Source organism: Lithobates pipiens, unplaced genomic scaffold (genome assembly GCF_037356315.1).
Source record: "Lithobates pipiens isolate NorthernLeopardFrog02 unplaced genomic scaffold, aLitPip1_a1.2 Scaffold_23, whole genome shotgun sequence".
In the NCBI taxonomy this organism is placed as follows: domain Eukaryota; kingdom Metazoa; phylum Chordata; class Amphibia; order Anura; family Ranidae; genus Lithobates; species Lithobates pipiens.
The window spans coordinates 27499403-27520876 of record NW_027507785.1 but is presented as its reverse complement, the minus strand read 5'-3'; the positions used below and the strand labels follow the sequence as shown (position 1 = coordinate 27520876).

The window sequence follows — 21474 nt, the reverse complement described above, 5'->3', positions numbered from 1 at the left end:
TGTGGGGCACTTCCCACTGATCCCAGTGCCCTTTACTCCTGTGACATGTTGCCAACCCCAAATTAAGTTTTTTTTATGGAGCACATTTTTTACTGCACTCCTACATCAGTACCCCCAGAGTGCCGCATCACATCAGTGCCCCCTTACATCCTCCATAGTGTGGCCCCCTTGTGTCCTCCGTGGTGTGGCCCCCTTGCGTCCTCCGTGGTGTGGCCCCCTTGCGTCCTCCGTGGTGTGGCCCCCTTGCGTCCTCCGTGGTGTGGCCCCCTTGCGTCCTCCGTGGTGTGGCCCCCTTGCGTCCTCCGTGGTGTGGCCCCCTTGCTCTATTGGATGAGATGTGGTGAGTGTGGAGACCATTGGAGTACAGGGACCTCATTGTCGCGTGGTGAGATGATTGGAGCTTTGTGACATGGTGCATTATCCTGCTGGAAGGAGCCATCAGAAGATGGGGACACTGTAGTCATAAAGGGATGGACATGGTCAGCAACAATACTCAGGTAGGCCGTGGCGTTTAAACAATGCTCAATTGGTAATAAGGGGCCCAAAGTGTGTCAAGAAAGTATTCCCCACCACCACAGACTTCCTGGTTCTGGCTCCGTCAATTCTGGTGCCGTCTGCTTTCTGTGACGTGCATCCGCCCGCCTCCTTTCCACAGCTGGCAAGAATGTCCCAACACAGTTCCCTCAGTCCTCATCGCTAACACAGTTTCCCAGCATATCCTGTATACCTGTTGTATTGGCTTGGTCATCAACTGTTAAACCACTGTTCATCTCAATTTTTTTGGTTTATTCCACACACGGTTAAAAAAAAAAGAATGTTTTAATGGATACACTGTCCTCTGTGCATCTGATATTACTGCCAGTCAGCCTTTGAGGTCTAATCACGTTGTGCATATATATTTTGATGTTATGTTCTTATGTGTTTCTCGCCACTATCCCAGTGGTCACTTTGAGGCAGCCCATCTAAATGACTGTTGATACCTGGATCAATCATGGACTTTTCACCAATGTGATGTTAGTCTAGCGCCTTGCAAGGTTGTTGTCAGGTTTTTCTTGCCTCCATCGGGAGATTTGCCTTTTTTTGTTTTGTTGTGGTCGGGTCCTCCCAACTGTAGAGGAACATCAAATACCGGGTCATCCTCCAAGACTTGTGGTTCATCAACGTCTTCCTTTTGCCTAACCTTGGTAGGTCTTGCTGATCAAGAGACAGAAGTGCTCAGAAAGTTAGCATACCAAACAGACTTCTCAGCACTGACCTGGAAAGGAGCAAAATTAATGGAAATGCATACTGGAAGAGCCATGTAAAACTGTCACAAAAGGAGATTTATGTGACAAAGAAGAGGGATAAGGAAACATCTGGGAGCAATCAACATAAATAAGTTATAACACCATGAATGGATTTGTTTGAGGTCTCTTCGGGATCTGTACACAATGATTGAAAGGGGACGATTATGTCTGATCATTACTGAGCAGTGCTTATTTTATTAATGCGACGGGACTCTGTTTTTCTTTCTTTTTATTATTCAGGTAATTACAGATACAAAGTTATAAAATTGGGATAGAAGACAATTGTATGTAATTGGTTAAAAAGTGTAATTAGCCAGCCATTTACAACATCACGGAAATTACATCGAATTTTGCAGATTGCACAAACTCCAAATGTTATGAGGACCTTCTCCAGAAGACATTTTAGACTATTGTGCTCTTTCAACCTTGTGGTTAGAGTTTGAAAAAGGGCCTCTATCTTGTGACTGTCGCCCCTGTGCACAAAACTAGTCATGGTTTGGCCAGTTTGGTGTGGTGTAACTCAAGTTAACCGCACAAAGCCCTGACCTCAACCCTAGGTGTGGTGTAACTCACGTCAGGGCCGGTGCTACCACTAGGCAAACCTAGGGTGCCATGCTGCCTAGGGCGCCCTACTGCCTAGGGCGCCCGGCCACTGGTGTTCATACTCTCTTCTCTCTGCAGCAAGCAACTAATTCTCAGTATCAGCAGACTACCGCTGCTCCGTTCGCACATATTGTCAGAGATACAGTAGCAGCGGAGGACTGTATCTGTGTCCCAACTCCTGAATGAATGGAAGCAAGCAAACATTCATTGATAGGCACTGATAGGCTGCATTAATGGGTGCTGGTGAGACTGCATTGAGGTGCTCTGGTGAAGCTGCATTTTATGGGCGCTGGTAGGCTGCATTGATCGGCGCTGGTGAGGCTGCATTTTATGGGCGCTGGTAGGCTGCACTGATGGGCGCTGGTAGGCTGCATTGATGGGCGCTGGTGAGACCGCATTTGATGGGCGCTTCATTCAAAAAGGTGGGGGTTACATGGCCAGGGAAAAGGGGGTGGAGTCAAGGGTGGAGTCAGGGGTGGAGCTAAGGGGAGGCGGCAAAATGAGTTTTCGCCTAGGGTGTCAAAAATCCTTGCACCAGCCCTGACTCGCGTTACCTGTGCAAAGCCCTGACCTCAACCCTACTGAACACCTTTAAGATTATTAGGAATGCTGGCTGTTAGCCAGGTCTTTTCATCCAACATCATTACCTGCCATCATAAATGCTCTTTAAAACATAGCTGAATGGGTCCAAATTATCATAGACAAAGCCTTCAAAGAAGAATGAAATCGTCATAGCCCTAAAGCAGGGGTCTCCAAACTATGAGCCTCCAGTTGTTCAGGAACTACTATTCCCATCATGCCTAGCCATGTCTGTGAATGTCAGAGTTTTACAATGCTTCATGGGACGTGTAATTCCGCAACAACTGGAGGGCCATAGTTTGGGGACCCCCCCCCTAAAGGAAAGGGGGAGGACGCAACATGTTAATCCTAATGGTTTTGGAATAAGATCCTAAAGATGTGATGGTCCGTGTCCACAGAGTGAAATTCCATTAAAGATGTAATCTACACGCCATATAACCCTGCGGTGACCTACTATTAATCATTTGAAAATCTATGCAAATCACAATTATTAAATAAAAAGTAAATAAACCATCCTTAAAAAATAATGACCTCTGCCTTTCAGGACCTTTTGTGTTTCATGTCACTAAAGTGTATGTCCAGCCAAAACTTAGAATCTATGTCAGGTTCTTACTGTTATGTAACAAGAATTGAAATTGAAATGCTGAAACAAGTACCCCTGTTTTTTTAATGGAATGAAGTTGTATCTGGACCGTTTAGCAGTGGTGTGGCACTTCAGTTTCAATTCTCGTTACATTGCACTACAAGCCAAAGAGACAGTAGAGATCCTCTGGGGTGAAGAAGCCGCTTGCTCAGGAACCAGATCATTTACACCAACAATAATACCGTAAGATAACAATACCAGTAAAATAATGCTACTGTAGTGACTTGGGCTGATAGCAGAGAAATGAAGCAACAGAAAGAAATGGCAGTCAGTGCTCTGAATAGAGACAAGTACACACAACAGAGGAGATATGCTTTGTTCATATTTCATGTTTGCGGTTTACAACCACTTTAATGTCTGTTTCTCTTTTTCTGTGTAAACAGCTTTGATCTGGTCACCCACGGCGGCATCTCCGCGACCCTGCGCTTTGAGCGAGCGCCGTTCATCACGCAGGAACACACCCTCTGGTTACCGTGGGACCGTTTCTTCGTCATGGAGACCATCACCATGCGTCATGAGGAGAATGAGATATCCAGTTGTGACCTGAGCAGTTTCGCCCGCCCCAATCCTGTGCTTTCTCCGGCCCCACTTACTGCGTTTGCCAGCTCGTGTTCTGAGAAAGGGCCTATTGTACCAGAAATACAGGTAGGTGCACAAACCCTACAAAAATGCAAAGGATGTCAATCAAACTAAAGTGTGACCAAGTTGTAAAACCTAATTAGCCTCAAAGATGTCCATGCAAAAAATGTAGCGGGAGAGTCCCATGCTGGGTAGAAGGCTGGATTCTTGAGGAGGAGGTTGTGGGGGGGATTGGAGGTGGTAAATAAATTGGAGACTATCCCAAAGGGGAGAGCAAGTGCCTGGTGATGGGGTTGCGAAGATTTAAGCGGTCTGCCAGGCGAAGCCATTATAGGTTGGAGACTGATAAGGGGGGTCACAGTCAACTGAATTGACCGCCACCCATAAACCCGTTGTAGGCTATCTGCAGTGGATGGTTTAAAGTGGTTCTAAAGGCCCAAGGTTTGTTACCTTAATGCATTTTAAGCATTAAGATTAAAAACCTTCTGGGTGCAGCCCCCCCCCCCCCATACTTACCTGATCCAGTGAATTTCAGGAGAGCAGCACCTCTCCCAGGTCTCTCTCTCTCCTCATTGGCTCACACAGCAGTGGGGCTATTGGCTCCTGCTGCTGCCAATCACAGTGAGCCAAAGAGGAGTGAGCAGGGCGGGGCTGAGTCATGCTTGTGTGTGAATGGACACCCGGGGTGTGGCTTGGAAAAGAGCCTGCTCGAGTGCCCCCATAGCAAGAGACTATGGGGGGGAGGAGCCAGGACTGCCGGCGGGTCACCCAAAAAGAGGAGGGTTGGGGCTGCTCTGTGCAAAACTATTGCACAGCATAGGCAAGTATAACAGGTTTATTATTAACAAAAATACATTCTTTCTTTTAGATTCACTTTAACATACTCTTCTGCAGATATTTACATGCTTCTCTTATGTACATATTGATGTAAGCCTTTTATTTTAGATTGGCTGCTAAGTGGGAGGGTCTAACTCTACCTCAACCACATGGTGTTTTATTTAGAAATGCTGCATCTCCCTATTCATTTATCAAATAAACCAATCTAAGCAAATATGAAAATCCTATTACAGGGGGTGCCTTTATTGTGACTTATAGCTCTGTTCAAGCTTTTGGGCAAATCATTGAGCCAATCTCATGAAATGCCCTTTTCAAATTCCTGATCTGTGCACGGTATATTGTGTCGGTATAATTTATACCTCCCGTCAACAAGGGGTGCTGTTTATGGGCTGTACAGATGGTGCCACCACTATTCGGATCTCAGGGACTTCTGCCCTCTTTAGCCCTTGTACACACGGTCGGATATTCCGATGGACAATGTCCGATCGGACTGCGTTGACGGATAATCCGACAGTGTGTGGGCTCCATCGGACTGTTTCCATCGGAGTATCCAACGGACCAAGTTTTCCAACTTGTCTATAAAATTTTCTGACAACGTGATCCGATCGGACTTTGTCCGATCATGTGTAGAGAATTCCGATTGGACAAAGTGCCATGCATGTTCAGATCAAATTCCTACACCAAAGCTATTGGCTACTAGCCTAAACGTAGTCCCGTCGTAACGGAATAACGTCATCACGTTAAGTACGATCGGATTTTCTGACAACTTTGTCCGACTGTGTGTATGCAACAGTTTCAGACAAAATCCGACGGATTTGGTTGTCGAAATGTCCGACCGGGTGTACAAGGGTTTAGACCTCCGTGCTTCTGAACAAAACATGTGAACGACAATGCCCAAATCCTCAGTGGTGTGTTTTAGTTACTAGAGCAGCAGACTAATAGCACTTAAAATGTGCAACTGGATATGCTGGCTTGGGGCAATATGCATGTTTTCACCATCGAATGGGTGTTGAAATTTTGCATAGCAAACCTCAAGCACACTTTTAATGACTACTTTGAAACACAAAAGTGATTGCCATATGTTGCCTGCTATTGTTGACCTTTCCTTCTAAAAATTGTTGTGTCATGAATACCTTGCTTATCCAGGGGCCTTAATTCTGGACATTGGCTTTAGAAGTATAGACAGTATGGAAGTATAGAGGCCGTCAACTCTCTCCATGTCAAAGGACGTGTCCACTTTTAGTAAGACACACACGTCCACCAGCCCCTCTAACCAGTACTAAGTTAGAAATCTTACACCTAGCTGCTTACTTGACTCAAAACGGTGATGGCCTCCGCCACTTGTATCCTCCATTCCGAAACGCTTTGTGGCCATGAAATTGTTCATAGAGTTGAATGGGACCATACTCCAATGGGACCAGTCTTTGATGATGATAATGTGCGGAGGCAGAGTTGCCATGCAGCCTAAGCTAGGAGAAGAAATATGGCGATTTCTGTAGGTGGTGCATGCCGTGGTCTGGCGCTGTCCACCTGGCTGCTTTCCTATTGCTTCGTCCATCTGCTGTGCATGCACTTCACGGTGGCCGAGAGGGAGGGAAAGCCGCGATTGGGGATGGAGTAAGTGTGGACTCGCCGCCGGTGGGGGGGGTGGGGGGGTAGTCTGTTTGCAGCTCCCCCCCCCCCATAAAAAAATGGAGCACCAGCTGCCATTAATAAGAGGTGATTAGACCCCTAGCATTAGGAGGTCTGACAGCACATTAATCAATAAGTCATCCAAACTGTAACATGAATCGATCTCTGCTATAAAGAGTTTCTCAGCCAGGTCAAACAATAACCGGTATAGAGGAAACACAAAGAAGCTCCATAGTGTAGTAGTTAGAAATTCAAAAAGGTATTGTAAAGAAAGGTACTTACAAACAATATACCAGAGACCGCATATAAAGCAGGATGAAGGCCCTTCTCGACTCCGCCCAATGTGTTTCGTCACAAGGGACTTCATTAAGAGGCTAGTGGAGCCACCAAAAAAAAAAAAAAAAAAGATTTATACATGCTAGTTTAGAATAGGAGGGCTGGAGAAGAGTTGACTTTTTATTATCTATAGTGCAAATTTCCTTCAATAAACAGACTAAACAAAGATGTGTGAACCTATTTCCTAGGTTATAGGTGGGGGGCTTCTACCCCCATGACTCTATCCATGACATAATAAAACCATCACATAAAAATCGCTTGGTTTCTTCACCTTGACATTAGAGGCAAGATGTGGACAGCTAGCTAGAGTGAAATTTAAGGAGTTGAATTAGAAGATTTAGCGACTAATACTGGTACATGACCTGTAAAAATCGTTAAAATATTGCATCTGGTGTATACATTCACCAATATTGGACTTAGTTAAGCAAAGAAAATTGTGAGGTTGGCGTATGTATTGGTTTTGTAGCCTTAGAAAAAATAACAGCAGGCTACAAAGAGTAAAAAAAAAAAAATCACTTATTATCCTAGCTGCTTTTGCCCGGATGGATGCAGCAAATGGTTCTAGGTGGGGCCACCTGCCTAATGGAAGTCATTTGTTTAATTAGCTCAGGAAGACGGTGAAGTGGAGCAGAGTAGCTTTAATGATCAAATCGAGGACTTCCAACCTTTTGCACAATGTTTACATTTAACGGTGGATAAATGAGACTGTCAAGGTGATGGAAGACTTCAATGAGGAGTAAATTAAAGAGTGCTTTACATGCTTGGTGTTATTTACAGCCTCGGGAAAACAACCAGGTTGCCGCAGTCTCAGATTGCTTTCCTTCATTGTGAAGTTTGTCACCTGCATGGAGCAAAAGCAGCCATTTTATGAGATGCAGTGCTCTTTAGCCTACCAGTGATACTTAATTACCTTAGAGGCTGTGGCACTGACGATTGTCTGTGGTGGGCAGCAGCATTGGAGCTTGCTTAAGCAGTAATGTTGGCTTCTGCAGTGGACAACAGCATTGAGGCCTGCAGTGGGCATAAGCGTAGGAGCCTGCAGTGAGCATCAACATAGGAGCCTGCAGTGGGCATCAGTGTAGGAGCCTGCAGTGGGCATCAGTGTAGGAGCCTGCAGTGGGCATCAGTGTAGGAGCCTGCAGTGGGCATCAGTGTAGGAGCCTGCAGTGGGCATCAGTGTAGGAGCCTGCAGTGGGCATCAGTGTAGGAGCCTGCAATGGACATCAGTGTAGGTGCCTGTAATGGGCATTAGCATTGGAGCCTGCAGTGGGCAGCAGCGTAGGATCCTGCGGTGGGTATCAGCGTAGGAGCCTGCGGTGGGCATCAGCGTAGGAGCCTGCGGTGGGCATCAGCGTAGGAGCCTGCGGTGGGCATCAGCGTAGGAGCCTGCGGTGGGCATCAGCGTAGGAGCCTGCGGTGGGCATCAGCGTAGGAGCCTGCGGTGGGCATCAGCGTAGGAGCCTGCGGTGGGCATCAGCGTAGGAGCCTGCGGTGGGCATCAGCATCGGAGCCTGCAGCGGGCATCAGCGTTGGAGCCTGCGGCGGGCATCAGTGTAGGAGCCTGCAATGGACATCAGTGTAGGTGCCTGTAATGGGCATTAGCATTGAAGCCTGCAGTGGGCAGCAGCGTAGGATCCTGCGGTGGGCATCAATGTTGGTGCCTGCGGTGGGCATCAGCGTAGGAGCCTACGGTGGGCATCAGCGTAGGAGCCTGCGGTGGGCATCAGCGTAGGAGCCTGCGGTGGGCATCAGCGTAGGAGCCTGCGGTGGGCATCAGCGTCGGAGCCTGCGGCGGGCATCAGCATTGGAGCCTGCGGCGGGCATCAGCATTGGTGCCTGTGGTAGGCAGCAACCTTTAAGCCAGCAGTGGGCTACAGTGTAGGTGCCTGCAGTGGGCAACAACGTTGGAGACAGCAGTTGGCAACATTGTAGGTGCCTGCAGTGGACAGCAACATTGGAACCAGCAGTGGGCAGCAGCGTAAGTGCCTCCTAAGTTCATCAGCAACGTTGGAGCCAGCAGCGGGCAGCAATGTTGGAGCCAATAGCGGGCATCAGCATTGGTGTCTTCATGTCTCTGCTGCAATTCAGAGCTGCCTGCTTGAAATTTTTTAATTATAGGTTTAGTTCAACCACCATAGGTGCCATAGCTATCTTCCTTTAGCTAACTGCCATTCCCTTCAGCAGCCAGGAGCAAAGACAGGAAGTCACAGCTTGGAGCTTACACTAGGCTAAAGATTCTTTCCCCGCCCCCAAGGAACAGCCCTGTATGTTCAGTCATCATTGTCATGTAGGAGGAAGGAGGGTGTCACATGCTCGCCCATGTCAGAAAGCACCGGGCATTGACTATGTGCAGTAGAGGAGGGCGGTGGTTAACGTACATTTGCAAAGCACAGGTTAAATGCAAGTGCCATTTGTGTGCGACTGAAACCCAAGACTGTTAAGCACATAACATTGTAACCTTCTCAAACAATTTTATTCATCTTGTTTAGCCTGCCCACAAAACCAAATAAATCCGTGCTTAACATCTTCCACTCTCTAAATCTGCTTGTGAATAGAAAACTTACAGGCTTTCGGAAAAATAAATGCATATTAAGTACGGAGTTCAAAAAAACATGCCCTCCCCCCATCCTGTTCCCAGAGGTTCCGTCAGAACAGTCTCAGCAAACTCAAACACGTTAACATTATGTTTGAAGTTTGCCGTCATTGTTCACTCGCGGCGAGAATACATTTGCAGACTAGATCTTTGAGGGGCAAATTATATGCTTCTGCCTGCCTGGTGGGTTTTTTGTTTTGTGGTCGCACTTAGGCTTGTGTCGTCTATTTGCCGGGCTCTCGCAATCCACTTCAGCACAGCAAACGTCTAATGCCGCTAATCAAAGCAGAGTGGAAAATTGAACTTTGTAAAGCGCTGTTAGTTGCAACGGCTCTCAAATGTTGGTACGCAAGATAAGAGAGCGCTTGTTAAAAAAAAAAAAAAATAGACCAAAGAAAATTTGAATGCTCAAAAGTTTCCGGTCAGACCAGGTAAATATAAATAAAGGCTTTCCGACTGTGCTAGATGTTTGTAATAATGCTGGCTTCCTGGGATTTGTGATTTAAATGGACAATGATGTTTTTTTAATATACGTTTCTGGTATATGTATGTCGAGATTAAAGTCAAAGTTCCGTTTTAAATTGGCTAATTACCTTCCAGGTGTATTAAAACAAAAGCGTGCAAAGTTTTGAGAAGAAAAGCCCGTCCTTTGCCAAAAGGCAGTAGAAACAGATGCTTTGCTCTCTATGGGAAGCCAGTGGTCTCTATGCAGAGGTCCAACATGCCCCCAGCTGCATCTTTAGCTTTCAACTCATTATATGGGAATGTTAGCTTTGTTTATTCCAGGGCAGGTCTGGGAAAGAAGGTGGGGGGGGGGGATTTTTGCAGAGAGATTGCTGCTTCCACACAGAGGGCAAGGGACATTCTCTACAGCAGTGGTCTCCAAACCGTGGTCCTTTGCTTGCCTATTTCTGGCCCTCTGGGCATTATTCCACCAACTGACACCAATCAAGGTCAATTATGGACCTTACTGGGCAGATACTGCCACCTACTTTCGGAGGTCTATGTTTTATCAAAATACAGTATATTTTCAAAAATATTGGAACACCTGCCTTTACACTCACATGAGCTTTAATGGCATCCCAGTCTTAGTCCGTAGGGCTCAATATTGCGCTCTTGAAACCTTTGCAGTTATAACAGCTTAAACTATTCTGGGAAGGCTGTCCACAAGGTTTAGGAGTGTGTCTATGGGAATGTTTGACCATTCTGGCAGAAGCGCATTTGTGTTGGACGAGAAGACCTGGCTTTGCAGTCTCTGCTCTAATTCATCCCAACGGTGTTCTATCGAGTTGAGGTCAGGCCAGTCAAGTTCCTCCTCCCCAAACTCGCTCATCCATGTCTTTATGGACCTTGCTTTGTGCACTGGTGCGCAATCGTGTTGGAACAGGAAGGAGCCGTCCCCAAACTGTTCCCACAAAGTTGGGAGCATGAAATTGTCCAAAATGTCTTGGTATGTTGACGCTTTAAGAGTTCCCTTCACTGGAATTAAGGGGCCAAACCCAACCCCTGAAAAACAACCCCACACCATAATCTCACGCCACCAAATTATTGGGACTAGTGCACAAAGCAAGGTCCATAAGGACATGGATGAGCGAGTCTGGGTTGGAGGAACTTGACTGGTCTGCACAGTCCTGACCTCAACTGGATAGAACAACTTTTGGATGAATTGGAGTGGAGACTGCGAGCCAGGCCTTCTCGTCAAACATCAGTGCCTGACCTCACAAATGCACTTTTGAAAGAATGGTCAAACATTCCCATAGACACACTCCTAAACCTTGTGGACGGCCTTCCCAGAAGAGTTGAAATTGTTATAGCTACAAAGTGTGGGCCAACTCAATATTGAACCCTATTGACTAAGACTGAGATGCCATAAAGTTCATGTGCATGTAAAGGCAGGCTTTTGACAATATAGGCTATGTTTGCAATACCCTTGAGACTGTCTTCCGAACAATTTGACCGCAAGTCGTTATGTATCAGGTACAAGAACAGAAACCCAGAGGCATTTACAAATGTGGTCAATGCCCTCCACTGCCCCTGGGTTAACCAGGGGACCTACTTCCTAATGGAGAACATTGTGTGACTAAATTCTATGAAGAGGGGGAGAAAGCAAGGGGTGGGACTTGAAATTAGGCACGTGGTTGCAATAGAATAGTTTGAACATGGTAGGAATTTATTGCCATAAAATACAAACAGGATATACAACGTAAAAAAAATTCTATGCGGACTGTGGGACTCAGGGAGTTATAGATTTGATGACATGTCCACGTAGGGAAAACTGTACGACAATTGAGACAATGTATTAACGATCATATGTATTAATCGTCTAATGGAAAGACAACTGACACCAATGATGGCGCACAATTCCCCCTACTGACACCATCAATGGGGGACTATTCTTCTCACTGATATCAACAAATGGGCACCATTCCTCCTATTAAAACCAATGATGGGGCACTTATGAAGGGGGCATTTTCTACTCCCACTGGCAACAGCCCCATCCAAAAGCCTAGTACACACGATCAGAAAATTTAGATGAAAAATACCGATTGCGAAGCGATCGTGTGGTAATCTGATGGTTTATGCACAGTTTTTGAGAGCTGATCAGGAACGTTCATCTGAAGGGGCAAACACAAAAAATGTTCTCATGCGATACCAGATCATATGATTTTCAGCATGCCAGGAGATGAAAGAATACACTACAATGCAATACAACACACGCCAGCACTTCCGATTTTGTATTCTGTCATAGGAGAATTTTTGTAAATGTTGAGTAACCTGTTAATTTTCAATATGAGACTAGAATACCCCCCCCAAAAAAAAAAAAACGTCTGATCATCAGTCCGATATTCTTATCATGTGTATGACGCTTAAAAGAACATTCCTGTGGCCAGTGGCATCAAAATATCAGTTAATTATATTAGCAAATTGTTTCTGCTTTCCAGGCTTTGCAGGAAGAGATTCCAGTCCCCGGGAGCAAAATTAAGCTGAACTACTTGAGCACCCGAAACGCAGGCTACAAGTCCGTTCTGAGGATCAGCTTGACTCATCACATTATTCCTTTCAACCTCATGAAAGTACACCTGATGGTCGCTGTGGAGGGTCGCCTCTTCAGAAAGTGGTTTGCTTCTGCCCCCGACCTCTCTTATTCCTTCATCTGGGACAAGACGGATGTCTACAGCCAGAAGGTCTATGGACTTTCTGAAGCCTTTGGTAAGCTTTAATGGTTGCGCTATTGATAAACCAAAGTGGGCATCTTTACAGCAAATCTGTCTTACAAAAAAAAAAGAGTCTGAAAATAGCAATCATGCAATTGTGGCTACCCAATGTGTCTAGTTGGTAGTCCTCAGGAGATCTTGACAGTCATCCCAACCTGCGAAAACTCATTTCAGGGAGGGGACAACTCTGTGCACGCGCCCCCCCAATTTAACACAACTAGGGGATGATCAAATAAAATGCAATCAGTATACAGAGGTTTACTTCTTCTGAGAGATAGTAAAGAAACACTCTAACCACTATGACCACTACAGTGATTTGAAGTGGTCATGGTGGTAGGAGTCAGTATGTGCAGTGTTTCTGCTTGAGACAGTTAGGGAGGCTTAGAGAGAGACGTGGGGTGCTGAGGGAGGGGGGTGCTGAGAGCGAGAGAGGGGGGTGTTGAGAGAGGGGGGCTGAGAGAGAAGTGAGGGGGAGATGCCTAGCCCTGTCCCATTGCACCAGAGTCTATCTGCAGCCTGCAGGCCTGTATGTGTATGATGATGGTACAGTACCTTCCATTCCATGCCAGTCTGCCTTCTTGTGAGCATCTGCTTTGATCCTTTCAGCTGTTCCCGACCATCCTCTGTGCCCCAAGTCAGCCTGTCCTCGCTCCGGGCTTCACGTGATGCTAGAGAGCGGAGGAAGTTGGAGCAATCCCTGTTGCTCTGGAAGCGCGGGGTACGGTACGCTGTGCCCGCCTCGCTGCTTCTCGCCTCTCCAGGGGGGCGGTGTTAAGGAGGAGGAGGCGGTGCTGGTGTAGCTCTTTTTTTTTTAATCCCGCAATCTCGGGCCTGCCAGCCTATCTGCTCTCGGCTTGCTGATTACTGCCGTGTGTGGCAATGAATGCCCAGTCGGCGGCCCCCTGCACCCCAAAGGCGATGCAGTGCTGATTGCTGCAGTAGTGCCACCAGCCCGGTTCCTATTTGCCCCCATTAAATGGCCATCACACTGGGGACAGTACACCAGCAGCCCTGGATCAGCCCTGCAGCCGGGATATTGCCCCCCACTTGCGGGTGTCCGGGAGCCGCAGCTGAAATGCGGGAGGCTCCCGCACCTCGCAGGAGACTTGGGATGTCTTTCTTGACCTGACATTAGAAATACATTCAGTAGCAGACCGAAATTTAGGCCTCATGCACACAGGCTGTCAAAAACACGTGTTTACAAGCACCCTTCTATGTTGGCAAATGTATCCATGCACACATAGGTGTTTACAGGCATTTAGAGGCAGAAAAAAACGATTGTTCAGTCCGCTTCCGGTACAGGTGCCAAAATCTCTATCTCTAGTAAGAGAGACTACTGTCTTCCTACTGTGCATGCTCGAGTCTCGCTGTGCCTTGTGAATAGTCCCCTAGTCTTCGGGGACCTGTAATGTGTCCCAGAAGACCTTGGGGGCTTATGGACTTTTGGCTCAGGTCACTACCCCCCACCCCCCACCAAAATGTGGCAGTGGAGGTGGGGAGAGGGTGCAGCTCCACTTTAAGGTTGTGCAAGTCGGCTGTCTCTGCAATTCTTCTCACTCCTGTCTCCTGTTCTGCGTTTACATTAGAGAATCAAAGGCCATGAAGTCCCTGCAGGGAGGGGGAGCTGAGCTGCACAATTGCTGCCCATAGGGGGAGCGGAGTAGCAGAATGACTGACTGCTGGGTGGGGACAGCTAAGTTGCAGAATAGCTGCTGGGAGGGGAGAACTTAAGCTGCAGAATTATTGCTGGGAGGGGAGAGCAGAGACAGATGAGATGCAGAATCGCTGCTTGAAGGGGGGAGTGGAAATAGCTATACTACATAGCAATGGTAGCTGAGCCACACCATCCTAGGTCGGAGCAGGGGTAGCTGAGCTGCAGAATCACTGCTGAGAGGGAAGAGCAGAGAGAGCTGAGCTGCAGAGTCACTTCATGAAGGAAGAAGCAGGGAAGCTGAGCTGCATAGTCACTTCAGGAAGGAAGGAGCAGGGGGAGCTGAGCTGCAGAGTCACTTCAGGAAGGAAGGAGCAGGGGAGCTGAGCTGCAAAATTGCTGACAACAGGGTGAGCTGAGCGGCAGAATGACTGACTGCTGGGAAGGGAGAACTTAGTTGCAGAATCACTGCTGGGAGGGGAGAGCAGAGACAGCTGAGATGCAGAATCACTGCTTGGCGGGGGGGGCGCAGAAATAATTATACTGCATAGTCACTGCTAAGAAGGGTAGCAATGGTAGCTGAGCCACACAATTTTAGGTCAGAGCAGGAGTAGCTGAGCTGCAGAATCACTGCTTGGAGTATGGAGCAGAAATGGCTATACTGCCGAATTACTACTAGGAAGTGTAGTAGCTGAGCCACAGAATCATAGGTGGGAGCAAGGGGAGCGGCGCTGAAGAGTCACTGGTGAAAGTACTAGCAGGGGTAGCTGAGCGGCAGAATCGCTGCTGGGAGGGGTTGCTGAGCTGCAGAATATTTGCTGGGAGGTGGGAACGGGGGTTGACGAGCTGCACAATCACTGCTGGGAGGGAAGGTTGAACTGCAGAATCCTTACTGGCAGGTGGGGGTCATGGGGGGCTGCACTGCTGAGAGAATCACTTCAGAGCTTCTGCTGTAATCTTTCAAAAATTATTTGCCCCACAGTGCCTGTAGCTACAGAGGGCTTGCTTTACAATTAATTTACTGCTTAAGAATATGTAATATGTAAATAATTGAATGTTTATTAGATGGCCCCAATTACATTTTAATGAGATCCAGTATATACAGCAAGCTTGGCTCACAGAAGCTGTTGCAAAGGATGGACTTTCTTCTGTAGAGGAAGTGTTGATCTTATTTTTAACGTCAATCTTTATTAACCATAAAAACAATGCATTTTTACCTTGTGACAGTTGATGCAATTGATGTCTATGGTGTTCCTCTGTCTGAAAGCCATTATGCTACTAATCATGTTAGCAGTGACTGATTAGCTGACCGCTGGTATTCAGAACCCCCCTCTGTGAAGGGAATTGAGGGTGTTTATGAGCTGTTTTAGCATAATGATATTTTAGCCGTGATTGGCACCTGCCAGTGAAAATGCCGCTTCCTGTGTCTAGTGGCCTTCAACCATGTTTTTATCTGGATATTTAGGTCAGATCTCTCTCTTTGAATTCCAGTCTCTGTAGGTTATGAATATGAATCATGTCCGGATCTCATTTTGTGGGAGAAAAGAACGGCCATTCTGCAGGGTTATGAAATTGAGGCATCCAAGCTCGGCGGCTGGTCTCTGGATAAACATCACGCGCTCAATATACAGACTGGTGAGTTGAGATTATGGCTCTTCAGAGGTCTCTGCAAGGCCAGAATATTGTTCTTAGATTGACAGGTACTTAAAGAATTGTGATAACATTACAGGGGATGTTGCTTGTCATAATTGGGTAATCCGGCATCTTAACGAACGTGTCTGGAAAGGTCCTGAGAGGCAAGGGCAATTGGGGGGTGCACGCTTGCTTCCCTTAAATGCTCGGGCCCTGTACTCATTACTGCATTTGTGAACTAACCTGGAGAGCACACACTAATGTAAATGGATTCCAAACATGCTTTCTTTATTAAAACTCTGTATGCAGAGAACCCTGTGTCTACGTACACAATAGAAATTTTAACTACTCTAGCAGAACAGTAAAGGGGTTATAAAGGCAGAAGTTTTTTTATCTTAATGCATTCTATGCCTTAAGATAAAACGCCTTCTATGAGCAACAGCCCCCCTCAGCCCCTCTAACACTTACCTAAGGTCCCTTTCTGTCCAGTGATGTCCACAAGTGTCTCCGCCATCTGACATTCTCCCTCCTGATTGTCTGAGACACAGCAGCGGTGCCATTGGCTATCGCTGCTGTCAATCAAAGTCAGCTAGCCAATCAGGAGAGAGAGGGGAGGGCCGGGCTGGGGCTCCGTGTCTGAATGGACACAGGGAGTCCTGACTCGGCTTGGGTGCCCTATAGCAAGCTGTTTGCTGTGGGGGCACTCAACAGGAGGGAGGAACCAGGATCACAGAAGAGGGACTCGCGAGGAGGAGGATCCGGGGGCTGCTCTGTGCAAATCCACTGCAACATAGCAGGTAAGTATAACGTGTTTGTTATTTTTATGGGGAGGGGGAGGAGACTTTACAATCACTTTAATGATCCCAGCTCTGGAAATGAGGGAAACCCCTTCTTAGGCAGTGGCCACTGGAACAAGCCTCCCTATTGGAGGACTTCCCCTCTATTCCTGTTCTGACGCGGACTTACAATTTTGACCTTCTCAGCTCTGTCAGTCCCAGTGACAGTGGTCACTAAGACAAATAGAGTGAATCTCTTCAAAGCGGTAAAAAAAAATTGAACAGGGCCTCTAATCCATCCCCAGGTGATCCGTCACAACACTATGACCACCGACAGGTAAAGTGGACAACATTGATTATCACGTGACAGTGGAATCTGAAAGTCGTGGGATATATTAGGTAGCAAGTGAACATTTTATCCCTGAAACTGATGTGTTTAAAGCAGGAAAAAAATGGCCAAGCATATGGATTTGTGACTTTGACAAGGGCCAAATTTTAATGGCTAGACTGGGTCAAACAACTCCAAAACTGCAGCTCTTGTGGGATGTTCCCTGTCTGCAGTGATCAGGACCAACCAAAAGTGGTTCAAGAAAGGAAAACCAATGACAAGGTCATGGATGGCCTAGACCAGTGATGGCGAACCTTGGCACCCGAGGTGTTTTGGAACTACATTTCCTATGATGCTAAACTACACTGCAGAGTGCATGAGCATCATGGGAAATGTAGTTTCCGAAACATCTGGGGTGCCAAGGTTCGCCATCACTGACCTAGACTCATTGATGCATGTAGGTAAAGAAGGCTGGCCTGTGGTGTTTGATTCAAAAGTAGAGCTACTGTAGATTAAATTGCTAAACAAATGAATGCTTGCGCTGACAGAAAGGTCAGAACACAGACTACATCATAGTTTGAATATGAGGCTGCAAAGCAAGTCAGGGTGCCCATGCTGAATTGGGTCTACAGCCAAAAGTGCCCACAATGGGCATGTGGGCATTAGAACTGAACCATTGAGAAATGAAAGAAGGAGTCCAAATTCTCCAGTTGATCTCCACTCCACTGAATCCAGTGGAGCATCTGTGGGATGTGCTAGGAAAAGTCCAAACCATGGAGGCCCCATGTCACAACATACAGGACTTAGAGGGAGTCCACCTGAAACAAAATTATTAAAAGCCAGCAGCTACAAATACTGCTGCTGCTGACTTTTAATAAATGGACACTTGCCTTTCCTGGAGTCTAGCGATGTCGGCAGCCAAAGCCGAGCAGTTGCTCGGCTCTCGGCTGCTGCCGCCGCCGCCATTCTCGATGAAGGAATCAGGAAGTGAAGCGTTGCGGCTTCACTTCCCGGTTCCCTACTGCGCATGCGCGAGTCAGGCAGCGCAATGAGAATGGTCCGCGCTGTCTCTCTAACCCATGTGTGTCCCAGCAGACGGTGCGGTGGGACAGGAAGAGGCATAGACTCCCGTGGGAGTCTATGCCCGGAAGTGGGTGCAAGTGGGTCTTAGACAGGTATCTGCACCCCCCTCCCCCCTGAAAGGTGTTAAATGTGACACCGGAAGGGCAGAGGTTACATTTTTATGTCAACCTCCGCTTTAAAGGATCTGCTACAGTTGGCTTGGTGTACTCACTTTTGTTGCCAGCAGTTTAGACATTAATGGCTGTGTGTTGAGTTATTTTGAGGGGGCAGCAAATTTACACTGTTATACAAGCTGTACACTCACTACTTTACATTGTAGCAAAGTGTCATTTCTTCAGTGTTGTCACATGAAAAGATAGAAGAAAATATTTACAAAAATTGGAGGGGTGTACTCACTTTTGTGAGATACTGTGTATATGTATGTGTGTATATATACACACATACACACACAATATTTTGTTTTTACTGTATGTACACAGTCTATTACGAATAAACATTTTATTCATGATACAGGATTCATAGATATACAGAGATATGACGACAGTACAGCAGTGGATGTCTATATTGGTGCTCCAACTAAGTCAGACTGAGCTTTTTTATTAAGGGAGCAATTACTGCTCTGACGTATTCACTATATGAGTATAAATTTCAGCTTGAGCTACTGAGGGTGATTAAAAACAGGTGGTAAGTAAACAGAAATAAACAAAAAAGGAGCTTAAAGCTCCACCTGCTGGCTGGATAAAATAAGACAAAATTGTATCCAGCATGTACTGATAGTAGTTAATATTTGTTATTATTGTTACAGTATTATATTTAATGTTAGTATGGTAGTACTGTATTATATTTAATATTGCCACAATATGTTTAACATTAGTATAGATTTATATTTAATATTACTACAGTATTTTCATATTAGTACAGTAGTTTTAATATTACTACATTTTTAGTCCAGTTTTAGGTTAGTTATAACAAAGCCAAATATCCTCAAAATGTGTATTTAAATCAAAAATAAAAGTGTACATACTCTTTAAAAAAAAAAAAAAAAGTGTTTTCCCTCCTGAGGGTCTGGAAGGTTCTGAGACTCATTTCGCTTTCAATGTCTTGAACAGGCATCCTACACAAAGGCAATGGAGAAAACCAGTTCATTTCCCAGCAGCCAGCTGTGATCGGCAGCATAATGGGTAATGGGCGACGCAGGAGCATCTCCTGTCCGAGCTGCAATGGCCTCGCAGATGGTAACAAACTCCTGGCGCCGGTTGCCTTGACGTGCGGTGCAGATGGCAGTCTGTATGTCGGCGATTTCAACTATATACGTAGAATCTTTCCTTCCGGCAATGTCACAAACATCCTGGAGTTAAGGTAACCGCAGAGCAAACATTTGTCGCTTTATTGCAAGTTATGTAGTCTGGAAATCTGTTTGTTCATTTAAAAAAAAAAAAATGCTTCTGTTTTACTATTTAAAGTTACGCTGATTCATTCTGTCTCTGTGGAGATTGCTTTTTGTTTTTTATTTTAGAGATTATCATTCAGATTTGTGCAGTTTTAAAAAAAAATGTAGTTACATTGTAATTTGTCATTTTACTTTATGTACGATGCAGAATTAGTATTTTGAGTTCTTTCCTGGAAAACGTTGGGCTTTACTTCTAGCTGAGAGCTTGACCTTCAGTGTTCAGTTTCGGACTTTCTTTGGATTTACCTTAATTTTTATTCTCCTATGCAATTCTCACCTATTTTATATTCCTGACACGCTTCCAGTTCTGGGGTGACAACGCGGCTCCATCATATTCTATAATAAAAGGAGTATGTAAGAGGAGCTTTGTGATTAGCTGGATGGTGGCACCAAAAGCTCAAGTCCCTGCCCTATTCCCTTCCTAGAACAGTGACCCTCCAGCTGAAGCTGTACCCCCTGACATACTGTACCCCACTCCGTCCAAGAGGCCTCCACACAACATTCCCGGCCGTTGACCTTTATCTCCCCAAGGAAGGAAGGTCCACACATAAACAAGGTTGCTGCACGTTACATGGGAAATGGCACAACGGTCAGATCACCTTGACATACTATCCAGGGTCACTTGATAGTACAAATGGTGTGATCATAGATGTAATGCAACACCTCACATGTAAAGAAACAGAGTCAGCCTTTCTCAACCTTTTCAACACAGAAGAACCCTTGAAATAGTTCTCCGGTCTCGAGGAACCCCTGCCAAAATTTAGAGATATACAACTCATGATATGGTCAGTGGGAAGAATGGTCCTTACACTTGTGGTCATTGGGAAGGATTACCTCCTTACAGATAGCTAAAAAGATCAATGTTGTTGGAAACTTATCTGAGAGGGAGAAATGGCCCAATGCTAAAGGAACCCCTAGCAACCTATGGAGGAACCCTAGGGTTCCACAGAATCCTGGTTGAGAATCACCGAACACAGTGATATCATATTACTGCATTGCAAAATAAGGTGATTAAATCGCCAATACATTAACTGCAAATAGTAATTACAAACGAAGAAAAAAATAAATATATATATATATATAATGAGATCAAAAAAACCTCATAAAACCAAGTCAACTATCAAATGTTTGGGAATTGATAGCTATGTGATAAGCAACCATACGTGAAGCAACAATACGTGAAGCAAAAATTGTATTCATAAAATAACATCAAAGTCCATATATGACGACGCGGTGACTTGAAAAAACTTGGTGCAGACAATTTGTCAGTAGATAATCCACCACCGATATATATATATATATATATATATATATATAATAAGGCTTACTGGAAAAGTTGAACCCAAATAGGCGTACAATAGCTAACGAGTCAGTAAGGCTTGTGGTGTAATACACCCAGAGGGATCATTCAGCACAAACAATATCCAATGGAAGGGAGAGACTTCTATGGTCCTTCTCAGTACTTTTCAAATGGATGCCCGCCGAAGGCATATTAGCCCAAGGATATATCAAAGAATTTTCCTCCCAGGTATATATTAATAAAGAGAAGAAGGAATAGGCCATATAGTGTAATTCCGTTATGGATGAAACATTTATTTGTATATAAAAAAAGGGAACAATCGCATCTTGTGAAGATAAAAAGCGCTTTGCAATATTGGTAAAAAGTGACGCAGTGGCATCAGCAGAGCCCGTCCAAACGCGTTTTGTCTAATAAGAGTTTATCTGGGGTGTCACTTTTCTTTACGTAGTTTTTACCACTTTTTGCATGCCAATCTTTTGCTGTGTCAGCTGCTAAACACAACTTTTAGAAGGACAGCGCGGTTTTGTTCACATATTTTCACTTGAAAGTACATACTCGGTCACATTTAGTGGACAGTCCGCAGTAGTCACATATGAAAGCATCCTGCAGCACTTTAAAGCAGCCATCTTCCCTCTGACAGTCTCTCCCTCCACACGGGGTCATTAGTACTCAATGGAATGAGATCTCTATAGTCACCTTCTCCATATGTATACTTCTCCCGGGATCCTCCAGGGGGATAGCCTCATTTAGGGAGCTCTTGGCCACCTTAAAAGTTCTTCTGCACCCCGCCCTAGCTCTCACCTCCATAAGAGCAAGGAAGTCTACAGCCAGCTCTCCGGAGTGCACGTCTACCTCTCTCCGGCCTCCAGCTCTGTCCAGGGCCTCCACTTGCTTGCTACATTTGCATAGGTGTGGGGTTGCTTGGCTCCCAGGCCCCATTGTACTATGGCT

At 45.8% G+C, this 21474-nt stretch overlaps 1 protein-coding gene across 12 annotated transcripts in view; it reads left to right on the top strand.

The window, feature by feature from the left end:
• TENM4 (teneurin transmembrane protein 4) overlaps positions 1-21474 on the top strand; it is a 2098843-nt gene that overhangs the window by 1985671 nt on the left and 91698 nt on the right. For all 12 annotated transcript variants that reach the window (XM_077451390.1, XM_077451387.1, XM_077451388.1 and 9 more), the window contains 4 exons: positions 3495-3756; positions 12031-12298; positions 15446-15589; positions 18883-19132. In XM_077451390.1, coding sequence (XP_077307516.1) covers positions 3495-3756; positions 12031-12298; positions 15446-15589; positions 18883-19132 — 924 coding nt within the window. The remainder of the gene's footprint in view (positions 1-3494; positions 3757-12030; positions 12299-15445; positions 15590-18882; positions 19133-21474) is intronic.